The 12,969-nt window shown below is 40.4% G+C and overlaps 1 protein-coding gene across 2 annotated transcripts in view; it reads left to right on the top strand.

Moving 5' to 3' along the window:
* The window catches only part of LOC127452361 (E3 ubiquitin-protein ligase pellino homolog 1-like), a 30,277-nt gene extending 21,089 nt beyond the window's left edge, over positions 1-9,188 (top strand). Inside the window, exons 6-8 of one of the 2 annotated variants that reach the window (XM_051717890.1) lie at positions 684-905; positions 5,560-5,748; positions 6,732-9,188. In XM_051717890.1, the coding sequence (XP_051573850.1) occupies positions 684-905; positions 5,560-5,748; positions 6,732-7,349 (1,029 nt within the window). In that variant the 3' untranslated portion in view covers positions 7,350-9,188. The remainder of the gene's footprint in view (positions 1-683; positions 906-5,559; positions 5,749-6,731) is intronic. The other variant, XM_051717813.1, reaches the window with a different exon arrangement.
* The last annotated feature ends 3,781 nt before the right edge of the window (positions 9,189-12,969 follow it).

Raw genomic sequence — 12,969 nt, 5'->3', positions numbered from 1 at the left:
AAAGGAGGAAGTGGGAACCGGGTTATCAACCAAAAATACTTTAAATACAACATAAATCTGCTTTTCAGCATAACAAAACATTGACGCACACACACAGCGCCTGCGTGCGTGTCTCTCTCTCTCTCTCTGGCTCCTCCTTATCTCTCTCTTCTGTTGATTGGGGCAACTCAGCACAAGGCATGCATCCTCATGCCCTCCTCCTCGTCAAATACCCCCAATGCCCGATTCACGCCGGGGAACCAACCGGCCTGACCTAAACCTGAGTAGGATGAGGGGAGGGAGAGGGGAGTGAGAAAGAAAGCGGGAGAGCCCGAGGGAGAGAGAGAGAGAAAAAAAAAAAGAGAAACACTCTGGTTCCCAACTACGCTGCCATTCGTTCCTCAGCTAGTTGTGCAGTGATGCTCCGTGACGCCGGGTGATGGCACTGGACGTCGCTTCCTGGCGGACGGCAGCAGGCTCCTCCGCCTCCTAGCGAACCGCTCCAGTACCACCGGATCGTGTTTCCTCGGGGTTGCGATCCTCTGTCGGCGGCGAGGGCTCTCTGACGGCGTGTCTTCCTCCAATCCCGGGTTTCGGCACCAGTGTGGAAGACTTTCTTATCTAAGCAATCTGTGCCAGAAAATTTTCTCAATCTCAATATCTCACTTGCTCTTGTCTTTTTGCTAATGTGTCTTTTACTCAAGATCGGCCGTTCCACAGAGAGCATGATAGACTTTGTGGTGACAGACACAGCAGGCAGCGGCAGTGGAGGACAGGGACAAGGGGGAGCCAACGGAGAGGGAGGACAGTCGGCCCAGAGCACAATCTCCCGCTATGCTTGCCGCATCATGTGTGAGCGAAATGCTCCGTATACTGCACGAATATATGCAGCGGGCTTTGACACTTCCAAAAACATCTTCCTTGGGGTGAGTCATACCACTGAGGCCACTGAGTCATAAACACTTTTACTAATGCAGAATCCTTTTCAGCTGATGGAAGAAAACGGCACAGCTCAATTTTCACTGAAATCAGAGGAGTGACAGTAACACAGAGGAAGAGGGCACGTCATTTTCCTACTAGTTTACCTGTTATAGACTATATGTCTTGCATTAATAAATGCAAGTGTCACTCACAGGTTTATAGGACGTTCAGGTAGGTTTTATCAATTTATTGGAGGTCTTGTGTACATGCATTTATGCATTTGGCAGACACTCTTAACCACAGTGACTTACAGTGCATTCAAGGTATAAATATTATCAATTTGTGTGTTTCCTGGGAATCGAACCCATGATCTTGATGTTGCTAGGGTCATGCTCTTCCAGTTGAGCATGTTTCATTTAGGGTGTTGTAGGTACAACAAAAACACATTATTTGATGTTTTATCTTATGAATTATTATTTTTATTTTTTTTTTGTGGAAAATATTCACTCATTTCAAATCAGATGGTTGCAACACGCTCCAAAAAAAGTTGGGACAGTCAAGTGTTTACCACTGTGTAACATCAACATTTCTTCTAATAACACTTATTAAGCATTTGGGCACTGAAGACAGTTTAGCAAGCTGAATTTTCCCCCATTCATCCATTATGTAGGTCTTCTGCTGAACAGTTGTACGGGGCCTTTGTTTCTGTATTGTGCACTTCACAATGCACCACACATACTCAATTGGAGACAGGTCAGGAATGCAGGCAAGCCAATCTAGCACCCACACTCTCTGCTTATGCAGCCATGCACAGGATGTGGTTTGCCGTTGTCCTGCTGGAAAACCACTTATGAATGCACATGATATCTGATCCCACAGATGTCACTGTCTTAACCGTCTGTATTGGATATCATGATATGCGCTTGGGAATACTTTGTTAAACCTCTAAGTCAACACCATTCAACGCTACATCCTTAGACGCCAGTTAAGGTTTTACTATTCAAATCAGAAGCCATACATCAACACTGTCCAGAAGCACCGCCGACTTCTCTGGTCTCGGTCTCAGCTGAGATGGAAAGTAAAACAGTGGAATTGTGTTTTGTGGTCAGACAAGTCCATATGTCAAATGGCAAGATTGGCCTGCCTGCAGTCCTGACCTGTCTCCAACTGAGAATGTGTGGTGCATTATAAAGTGCAAAATACGGCAATTAAAATAAAATATGTGTTCTGCAGAAGAAAGAAAGTCATACACATCTGGGATAGCATGAGGGTGGGTAAAAGATGAGGGATTTTTCATTTTTGGGTGAACTATTCCTTTAATGGGCTTTGCCGTTGAAAAATTTTGCATCTTGCAAAACAATGTTGATCACATAAACATCATGGACACCTCCAGTGAATACATCTTGTCCTCATGAAAACTGTGCGATCTGAATCCATCCCTTCCTGATAATCATTAAAAAAATAATAATAATTGTAGAGATGAGAGAATTTTCATTTTTGGGTGAACTTTTTCCTTTCTAAACTTAACAAACTTGTGTCCTCAGTACCCAAACGCATAATAAGTGTCATTAGAAGAAATGGTGATGTTACACAGTGGTAAACACTCGACTGTCCCAACTTTTTTTGGAGTGTGTTGAAATCACCTGATTTGAAATGAGTGTAAATTTTAATATAAAAACTAAATATAACACAGGGTGAATAGAATTTACAAATCACTCCTTTTTGTTTTTATTAGCATTTTCCATACAGACCCAACTTTTTCAGAATTGCGGAATCAAATTAATTGAATACCAATGGATTTACTGTGAAAGGCCTACAAATAAAGAATAAAATAACTAATATAAAATAATTTAAGTATTTATAAATATATAATAAATATAATAATACAGACATTTTGGATACATTACATCATATACAGTACATCTATTGTGGCAACAGACAAGTAAAGCATTTAGACAAAACGAAAAGTGTCTTTAAATGTCAAAATATTGTTTGTTTTATTTCTATATATTACTGAACAAAACCCTATTATTATATTAGCTTACATCCCTCTGCTCTATATTGTAATTGTTATTCTATGTACTTGCATCAGACGGACGCTTTTGAAACGTCTTACTTTGGTCACATCACGTCTCACTAGTTTTCAGACCATCTGCTCCTAAACGCTGTGTTTTTAGGACAATGTGCCGAGTTAAACATTGTTTGAAACATTGAAAAACTCATCTCGAAATCCCTGCATTCTTGTAGTGGTCAGTCCAGCTGTCTTTGAGCACAAAAGGGCATCTGTGAAAGGCCTGCAGGTTGTCTTGATGAGGCGTATTGCCTGTTCAGCTGGAGTGCTGCTGACTGCCCCCTACTGCATCAAGGTGGTACAGTACATCCTGTGACCAAACGTTATGACACAAGAACCAATGAGGTTTTATATTATTGATGTAGTCATTTATTTGATTTAGGTGCCTTTTTGTCCTTTATGGAGCTTGACAGCCCTGAATGACTATTTACTTTTAATGGTGAAAGACGTGTGAACATTTATATGTTGTGTTCAACTAAAATTCATAGAGGTTTGGGACGACTGATGAGTAAATATTGACAGTATTTTAATATATGATTTGACCATGGTAACTGAATGGAGGATATTTAAATTTTTACTCTCAAAAATACATGAGCCTTGAGAACAGTAATGGTCCAGTAGCCAGCAGTGCTGCATGACCTATCAAGGCACGGCTATGGACAAATGTCCTTGTGCAGCTCTCTGCCCGCTGCTCTGTGGAGGTGGAAAGAGAAAGAAAGAATGGATACTGTTTTCAGGCTGGGTAGAAATATTTCAGACTCCCACTTTATAACGCAGCTTCAGGTAGTAGGTGTGTTGTGTAATAGCTAGTAGCTATAAACGGAAAGCCTACAGTATCTGTCTGTGCATTGTAATCCTGTAAGCTTGGTTTGTCAGTGTGTTTATTCAGTGGCGAATTCTCAGGGCCAGCAAAGCCTTCTCTGCTGGCCTAACATGCCAAATAAATAAATATTTTTCATCCTTTCATACTCATTCACCTTTTTAATCGCTTTCCACTCTTAATTAATCTACAAACAAATAGAGAAAAACTAAAAGTTTATCCAGTCAGAATTTATTCCTTGATGCTTACAAGCAAAGTGTGACAAATCGCATGCCCGAAGCAGCGCGTGAGTTTGAGCTCCATCCCGTCAGGCCTTCAGAACTTCTTCAGAATCCCTCAACAGTGCAAATGAATGAGCAACTAAAGTCAGATTGTCAGATTCATCAGCCAATCAGATTGATTTATTTGTTCTTGGTGGGTGTGGTCTTTAGGATATGTCCCAGTCGAGGCCTTCTAGCTGGCCTTGAGTGACGCAATCATGCTTTAAGTGATCTAGCTAACGAGTTGGCTGTCATCACTGCTGGTATTGCCGTTGAGAAAGAGATCCTTATGGATTTAAAAACCTGAGATGTTCTGCATGATCATGCGATTGATTAATTAAACAGGAAAGGAGGGCTGATTTTCACCTCAAGCAAATTGGTAAGTGCTTTTTGCATTGTTATAGCATCATCAGGAGTTTTCTAAGTGTAAATTAGGCTGCTTGAGCATCCAGTGTCGGATCAAGTTTTGAAAAGTAGTGCTGCATTCCATTCAACTCGGAAAGTCAGATTTTACAACTTCCTACTGGGAAAAGTGCAATGGAATGCATCTTGAAGTCAGAATTACAACTTGTAGGCTCGTGCAGAAATTCTCAACTCCGATTTCGCCGAGATGCAGGTGCATGATGTCACACAAACATGTCGACACTCGGGGAGATATACAAAGTAAGTGATAAACATTCACTTTATTAAGTAATAACAATAAATGAGTTCATTTCCACATTACATGATATTAAAGCTTGTTTAACAAATGCCTGCAGAAACAGGTGTATAAAACATTATAATCTCTTTTGATAATCGTACACCTGCAGCACAAATGCTAGTACTGCAGCATTGTTTATCAGTTGGGTTGCTAGGAGACATCTCTAATGAGAATCAAACCCCTGCTAAGCTAACGGGAGCGTTGCAGTTCCGAATATCGGGGAATGGAATGCATTTATGGTCAGAGATATCAAGTAGGAATATCCCACATTCAACTTGAATGGAATGCAGAATAACCGTGTACCCTGATGAAACGAAATTTGTTGCAAGCAACATTTAAATCGCAGATATTACTAGATAGATTTTTCCAGGTATTATAGACCTCCTTGGTAGATTCATCTGAAAAATTATGATTTTTGAATGTCTGTTCAGGAGACATTCATTTCACGGTCATGCTGCAGTTCAAATTAGGCTTGCTTGAGCATTAAGTGTCGTTTCAAGTTCTGGCGTTCGTGCGTGGACGTGTTTTTAAAATGTCAGTTGGTATTACCTGTTAGCTGCGACATAATATATGATGCCCAAAGGCATAGGGTGTCTTATTCATTGTGAAACTGTGTTTTCTTAATGGCATGAATCACACTGAAGGCCTGGACTTTAAATGCACGGTCCGCCACTGTGTTTAATTATATAATGTAAAACAAACATTATAAACAACTGTTGTTAATCTGTGAATGAATCTTGATACTGAGTGTAATAGTACTTATAGTAATAATACTCTAGTAAATCGTCTTGGAATGTTTGATTTGCAGGAGCGAGCTGCTAAATGGAGGACCTCAGATGGTTTGATGGATGGGCTAACAACCAATGGGGTGCTTGTGATGCACCCAGCAGGGGAGTTTGTATCCGAGCCCACTCCAGGGGTGTGGAGGGAGATCTCAGTGTGTGGGAATGTTTTTGCCCTTCGAGAGACACGATCTGCCCAGCAAAGAGGAAAACTGGTGAGAATTTGCTTTAAACACGTTAACAAATTTGCAACAATCTGTGAGGGGGAAAAAAATGTGTTAAACTTGATCTGATTTTAGTCTTGGCTTAGTAAAGCTAAATGTCTTAAAATGAATAAGCTGTGGCTCATCCAACTTTTAAAGAGATAGTTCACTCAAAAATGAATATTCTGTCATTATTTACTCACCCAAACCGTTATGACTTTCTTCTGTGGAACACAAAACGAGACACATGGCAGAATGACAGACTCGGTCACCATTCACTTTCATTCTATGGAAAAATATGCAGTAAAAATGAATGGTAAATGAGGGGCCATTCACCCGGAATATGTTTTTGCGTCCGTCTGTACTGTTTTTAAATATTTAAATAGTTTTTAAACTATGTAAACATGCTAGACAGACGTTTTTGACCATTGTGCTAGTTCTCACTTTTTTCAGTGTCTCCCGCATTTTTAAGACACTGTGGGGCGAATTCACTAAAGAATTGCAACACTTTTGCGCATGGTGACCAGAAATTTGAAGCTCCAAAAAGCATGTAAAGGCAGCATAAAAGTAATCAATAAGACTCCAGTGGTTAAATCCATGTCTTCAGAAGTGATATTATAATTTAGGTGTGGGTGAGAAACAGATCAATATATAAGTCCTTTATAAATATCTACCTTTGACCAGCCCCAACCAGTAGGTGGCAATATGCATGAAGAATGCAAATCACCAAAAAACAGAACTACTTCAAGAAGAAGAATGTGAGGTGAAAGTGGAGATTTATAGTAAAAAAGGGCTTAAATATTGATCCGTTTCTTACCCACACCTATCATATCGCTTCATAAGACATGGATTAAACCACTGGAGTCTTATGGATTACTTTTAAACGGTCTTTGTGCTTTTGGAGCTTCAAAGTTCTGTGTTCTGAGCTTCTACAGCAGCTTAAAACATTCTCCCTCTAAATGACTGAATGCATGTATGTGGTCTTTATCTCACAGGTCGAGAACGAGTCGAACATGTTGCAGGATGGTTCTCTAATCGATCTTTGTGGGGCCACTCTGCTCTGGCGGACCCCCAGCGGTCTTCGCCACACCCCAACTCTCAAACAGCTCGAATCCCTACGTCAAGAACTAAATGCTGCTCGTCCACAGTGTCCTGTGGGCTTCAACACACTCGCCTTCCCCAGCTTGGCCCAACGTGCCACCATCGACAAGAAACAACCTTGGGTGTACATGAACTGCGGCCACGTTCACGGCTACCACAACTGGGGCTTTCGCAAGGAGAAGGCAGGATCATCTGCCTTGGTGTTAACCGGGGGCGGAGGAACCGCTCCAGCCACCACTGGAGAGCGCGAGTGTCCCATGTGCAGAGGGGTGGGCCCCTATGTGCCCCTTTGGCTCGGATGCGAAGGAGGGCTGTACCTGGACGCAGGCCCCCCGACACACGCGTTCTGCCCCTGCGGGCACGTGTGCTCGGAAAAGACGGTGCAAGGCTGGAGTCAAATCCCACTGCCGCACGGAACGCATGCCTTCCATGCCGCTTGTCCTTTCTGTGGAACGTGGTTGACCGGAGAACAAGGCCACATCAAACTCATCTTCCAAGGGCCGGTCGACTGAGGGGAAAAGCTATCGCTCGGAAAGTGCGACATTAAAGGGATAATTCATCCAAAAATGAAAGTTCTATCATCATTTATTCGCTCTCATTTTGTTCCACACCCATATGATTTTCCTTTTTACATGGAAGACAAAAGGAGATGTTAGGCAGAATGTTAGCCTCAATAACCTTTCACTTTCATTATATGAAAAAAAAAAATGCAATGAAAGTGAATGGAGACCGAGGCTAACATACTGCCTAACATCTCTTTTGTTCTATGGTCCATAGATGAAAGAAAGCCGTATGGGTTTGGAATGACATGAGGGTGAGTAAATGACAGAATTCTCATTTTGGGGTGAACCATCCCTTTAGGATTAAATAACACAAATTGAGAGTTTGGACTATGGAGGATGGACACCAAATAAAGAGTAGTGAAAAAGGCAGGGATGCAAAAGGGAATATACTTTGTGATGCAGAATGTGTAAATAAAAGTGATGAAATAAAAATTGTGATTTACTGTGTGTAAGAGTGGAAGATGTCAATGAAAATGTAATACATTTGCATATGTAATAGCTTTCATTCAAAATGTGTAATGATGAAAAAGAGACTACTGTCAACATCCAACAATCGGTAGCTGCTCTACTTAACCATGTTCGGGTCCCATTTCTCTCCAAAATCAAGAAATATTGCATTAAGAAATTTTTTTGGACCATAAGATATTTTTGCATTGTTGTGACATATATATATATATATATATATATATATGGTATATATACTTTTTATAGTTTTTTTGTTGTTGTTGCATTATTATAATTGCCACCCCATTGTCAAAAATCTAAACATTTTAAAAGCCCTAAAATAGGATGCATTTTAAGATAAATGTCTTCCTTGTGGTTTTGGGGTGAAATATGACACAGAGGTGCAGGTTTAATTTGATTTACCTAATCAGCAATTCTGTACTGGAGAGAAAGTGAGAAAAGAGAGGACAAAAAGAAGTCATTTCAATTACCAACTGGCACTAAAATCAATAGAGAAAATCCAGTTTAAATTTATCATCTGTGCGCATATGTTAAATGGTGCATGAACTACACAGGCATGTTAAGATATTTTCAGGGTCTCCTTGTAGTGATTTTGATGATCTGGCAAACTGAGAAATTAGAGCGACGCTGCACCCACCTTTACCTCCATCCTTCACACACACACACACACACACTCACACTCACTCTCTCTCTCTCTCTCTCTCTCTCAGGGGAGTCTGAGTGGAACGGTACAGTCCTGCATACTGACTGCAGTTACTCTGACTGGCTATAAATAACTCAAGGTTATTGGCTCACCCCTACTACACATGCACCCCTCCCTCTCAATGTGTGTGCAGAGACAAAAACAGAAGAACACGAGACATAGTACATCCATTAACAGGTCAAATCTAACATTAGAGATTCCATTTATTCTATGTATATGGTGGATTACAGTGGTTTAATGGGACATTGGGAATAAAATGGATGACTGCAGAAGGCTATCCATAGTTCATATATTACACTACTGGAAACTAATCACTGATTTTCACTCTCTGCCACCAAAAGGAGATCCTTTCATTTATGTATTTCTTTCAAAAGTAAATAATAATAATATTGAGTTAACACAGAATAACTCACATACTCACGTCAGTAATGACAATATGGGGAATATGTGCTTAATGTCCTATCCATCATTTTCTGTTTAAAAAAATAAAATTCTTGTAATTGTGGGGTAAGATGTGACCTATATAGGTCTACAATGTTATTGGCAGGCTTTGTGAGATTTACCTTTATACACACACACATATACGTTATATATATATATATATATATATATACACACACATACATACATACATACATACATACAGTTGAAGTCAGAAGTTTACACAGTGTAGAATTCTCAGGGCCAGCAAAGCCTTCTCTGCTGGCCTAACATGTCTAATAAATGAATATTTTTTCATCCTTTCATTCTCATTTACCTTTTTGCCTATTTATTTTCAATCACTTTCCACTCCTAATTCATCTACAGACTAATAGTAAACAACATAGTTTATCCAATCAGAATTCATTCCTTGATCCTTACAAGCGAAGCGTTACGACTGTTTCACAAATCACATGCCCAAAGCCGAGCACTTTAGCTGAAGCAGCACGTGAATCTGAGCTCCACCCCATTAAGCCTTCAGAATTTTTAAGTGACGCAATCATGCTTTAAGTGATGTACATAATTTGAAAGCGAAGAGCACAAGATCTAGCTAATAAGTCGGCTTTCATCACTGCTGCTATCGACATTGAGAAAGAGATCCTTATGGATTTAAAAACCAGAGATGTAAACAGGAAAAGAGGGCTAATTTTCACTTCAAGTAAATTGGTAAGTGATTTTTGTATTGTTATAGCAAGATCAGGAGTTTTCTAAATGTAAATTAGGCTGACTGGAGCATTCAGTGTCAGTTTAAGTTTTGAAAAGTAACCGTGTACCCTTACGAAACAAAAATTATTGCAAGCAACATTTAGATAGCAAATATTATTAGCTAGCTTTTTCCTGGTATTAGACCTTCTTTGTTTTGGCTTTCGTGTGTGGACGTGTTTTAAAAATAATACCAACTGAAATTTTTTGGCTGCGATGTAATGTATGATATCCAAAGGCAGAGGGTGTCTTATTAATTGTGAAAAAGTGTTTTCTTAATGGCATGAATCGCACTGAAGGCCTAGACTTAAAATGCACAGGCCGCCACTGAGTTTACATACACTTAGGTTGAAGTCATTAAAACTAATTTATTAACCACTCCACAGATTTCATATTAGCAAACTACAGTTTTAGCATGTCGTTTAGGACATCTACTTTGTGCATGACATGAGTAATTTTTCCAACAACTGTTTACAGACAGATTGTTTCACTTTTACTTGACTAGTGGGTCAGAAGTTTACATACACTAAGTTAACTGTGCCCTAAAACAGCTTGTAAAATTCCAGAAAATGATGTCAAGCCTTTAGACAATTAGCGTCTGATAGGAGGTGTACTGAATTGTAGGTGTACCTGTGGATGTATTTTAAGGCCTACCTTTAAACTCAGTGCATCTTTTGCTTGACATCATGGGAAAATCAAAAGAAATCAGCCAAGACTTCAGAAAATAATTGTGGACCTCTACAAGTCTGGTTCATGCTTGGGAGCAATTTCCAAAAGCCTGAAGGTACCACACTCATCTGTACAAACAATAGTACGCAAGGATAAACACCATTGGACCAAGCAGCCATCATACCGCTCAGGAAGTAGATGCAGTCTGTCTCCTAGAGATGAACGTAGTTTGCTGCAAAAAGTGCAGATCAACAGCAAAGGACCTTGTGAATATGCTGGAGGAAACAGGTAGACAAGTATCTATATCCACAGAAAGGGAGTTCTATATCGACATAACCTGAAAGGCTGCTCAGCAAGGAAAACTGCCATAATAAAGACAGACTACAGTTTGCAAGTGCACATGGGGACAAAGATCTTACTTTTTGGAGAAATGTCCTCTGGTCTGATGAAACAAAAATTTAACTGTTTGGCCATAATGACCATTGTCATGTTATGAGGAAATATATAACATTTTTTTTTTTTTTTTTTTTAATTATACACCGATCAGCCACAATATTAAAACCATCTGCCTAATATCATGTAGGTCCCCCTCCTGCCGCCAAAACAGCTCTGACCCGTCGATGCATGGACTCCACAAGACCTCTGAAGGTGTCCTATGATATCTGGCACCAAGACTTTCGCAGCAGATCCTTTAAGTCCTGTAAGTTGCAAGGTGAGTCCTCCATGGATCAGGCTTGTTGGTCCAGCACATCCTATAGATGCTCAATTGGATTGAGATCTGGGGAATTTGGAGGCCAAGTCAACACCTTGAACTCTTTGTCATGTTCCTCAAACCATTCTTGAACATTTTCTGCAGTGTGACAGGGTGCATTATCCTGCTGAAAGAGGCCACTGCCATCAGGGAATACCATTGCCATAAAGGGGTGTACATGGTCTTTAACAATCTTTAGGTAGGTGGTACGTATCAAAATAACATCCACATGAATGCCAGGACCCAAGGTTTTCCAGCAGAACATTACCCAGAGCATCACTGCCTCCGCTGGCCTGCCTTCTTCCCATAGTGCATCCTGCTGCCATCTCTTCCCCAGGTAAACAATGCACACACACCCAGCAGTCCACATGATCTAAAAGAAAACGTGATTCATCAGAACAGGCCACCCTCTTCCATTGCTCCATGGTCCAGTTCTGTGCTCAGATTGCTCACGTGCCCATGGTAGGTGCTCTTGTCGGTGGACAGGGGTCAGCTTGGGCACTCTGACCGGTCTGCAGCTACGCAGCCCCATACGCCGCATGCTGCGATGCACTGTGTGTTCTGACACCTTTCTATCATGGCCAGCATTAAGTTTTTTAGCAATTTGTGCTACAGTAGCTCTTCTGTGGACAGGCTAGCCTTCGCTCCCCACATGCATCGACGAGCCTTGGGCGCCCGTGACCCTGTCGCAGGTTCACCGGTTGTCCTTCCTTGGTCCACTTTTGGTAGGTACTAACCACTGCATACCAGGAACAGCCCACTAGACCTGCCGTTTTAGAGATGCACTGACCCAGTCGTCTAGCCATCACAATTTGGCCCTTGTCAAAGTCGCTCAGATCCTTACACTTGTCCATTTTTCCTGCTTCCAACACATGAAATTCAAGAACTGACTGTTCATTTGCTGCCTAATATATCCCACCCCTTGACAGGTGCCACTGAAATTATATAATCAATGTAATTCACTTCACCTGTCAGTGGTTTTAATGTTGTGGCTGATCAGTGTATATATATATATATATATATATATATACACACACACACACACATACAGTACTGTGCAAAAATCTTAGGCACATAAGATGTTTCACAAAAGCATTTGTCTTAAGATGGTTATTTTTATCTTCAGCTTTAGTGTGTTAATAGGAAATATAAATGTTAGACTCCCAAACATTTATTTTGGAAATAGAAAAGATTAGAACAGAAGAACAGGGAGCCCTGAAACAGATGTCAGGTCCCCCACAAAGCCCCCCACTAAACGTTGTGTCAGTCTGAGATTATATAAAGAGACAGAAGCAATTGAGACAGTCTAAATAGATAGAAGAACTGTGGTGAATTCTCCAAGAAGCTGGAACATCCTATCTGCCAGCAACCAAGAAAAACTGTGTCCAGGTGTACCTAGGAGAATTGGGGCTGTTTTAAAGGCAAAGGTGGTCACACCGAATATTGATGTAGCTTTTTTTATGTTTACTGGACTTTGTATGACATTAAGTGATAAATGAAAACTATTTATGTCATTATTTTTGAAGACATCCTCACTATGCAACATTTTTCACAAATGCCTAAAACATTTGCACAGTACTGTATATATACACCGGTGGCCATAAGTTTGGAATAATGACCAGATTTTGCTCTTATGGAAAGAAATTGGTACTTTTATTCATCAAAGTGGCATTTAACTGATCACAATGTATAGTCAGGACATTAATAATGTGAAAAATTACTATTACAACTTGAAAAAACTACTTCAAAGAGTTCTCATCAAAAAATCCTCCACGTGCAGCAATGACAGCTTTGCAGAT

This window comes from Myxocyprinus asiaticus, chromosome 1, assembly GCF_019703515.2.
Source record: "Myxocyprinus asiaticus isolate MX2 ecotype Aquarium Trade chromosome 1, UBuf_Myxa_2, whole genome shotgun sequence".
NCBI lineage: Eukaryota > Metazoa > Chordata > Actinopteri > Cypriniformes > Catostomidae > Myxocyprinus > Myxocyprinus asiaticus.
Note: the sequence above shows the minus strand (reverse complement) of the source record. Positions and strands in the feature narration are given on the sequence as shown.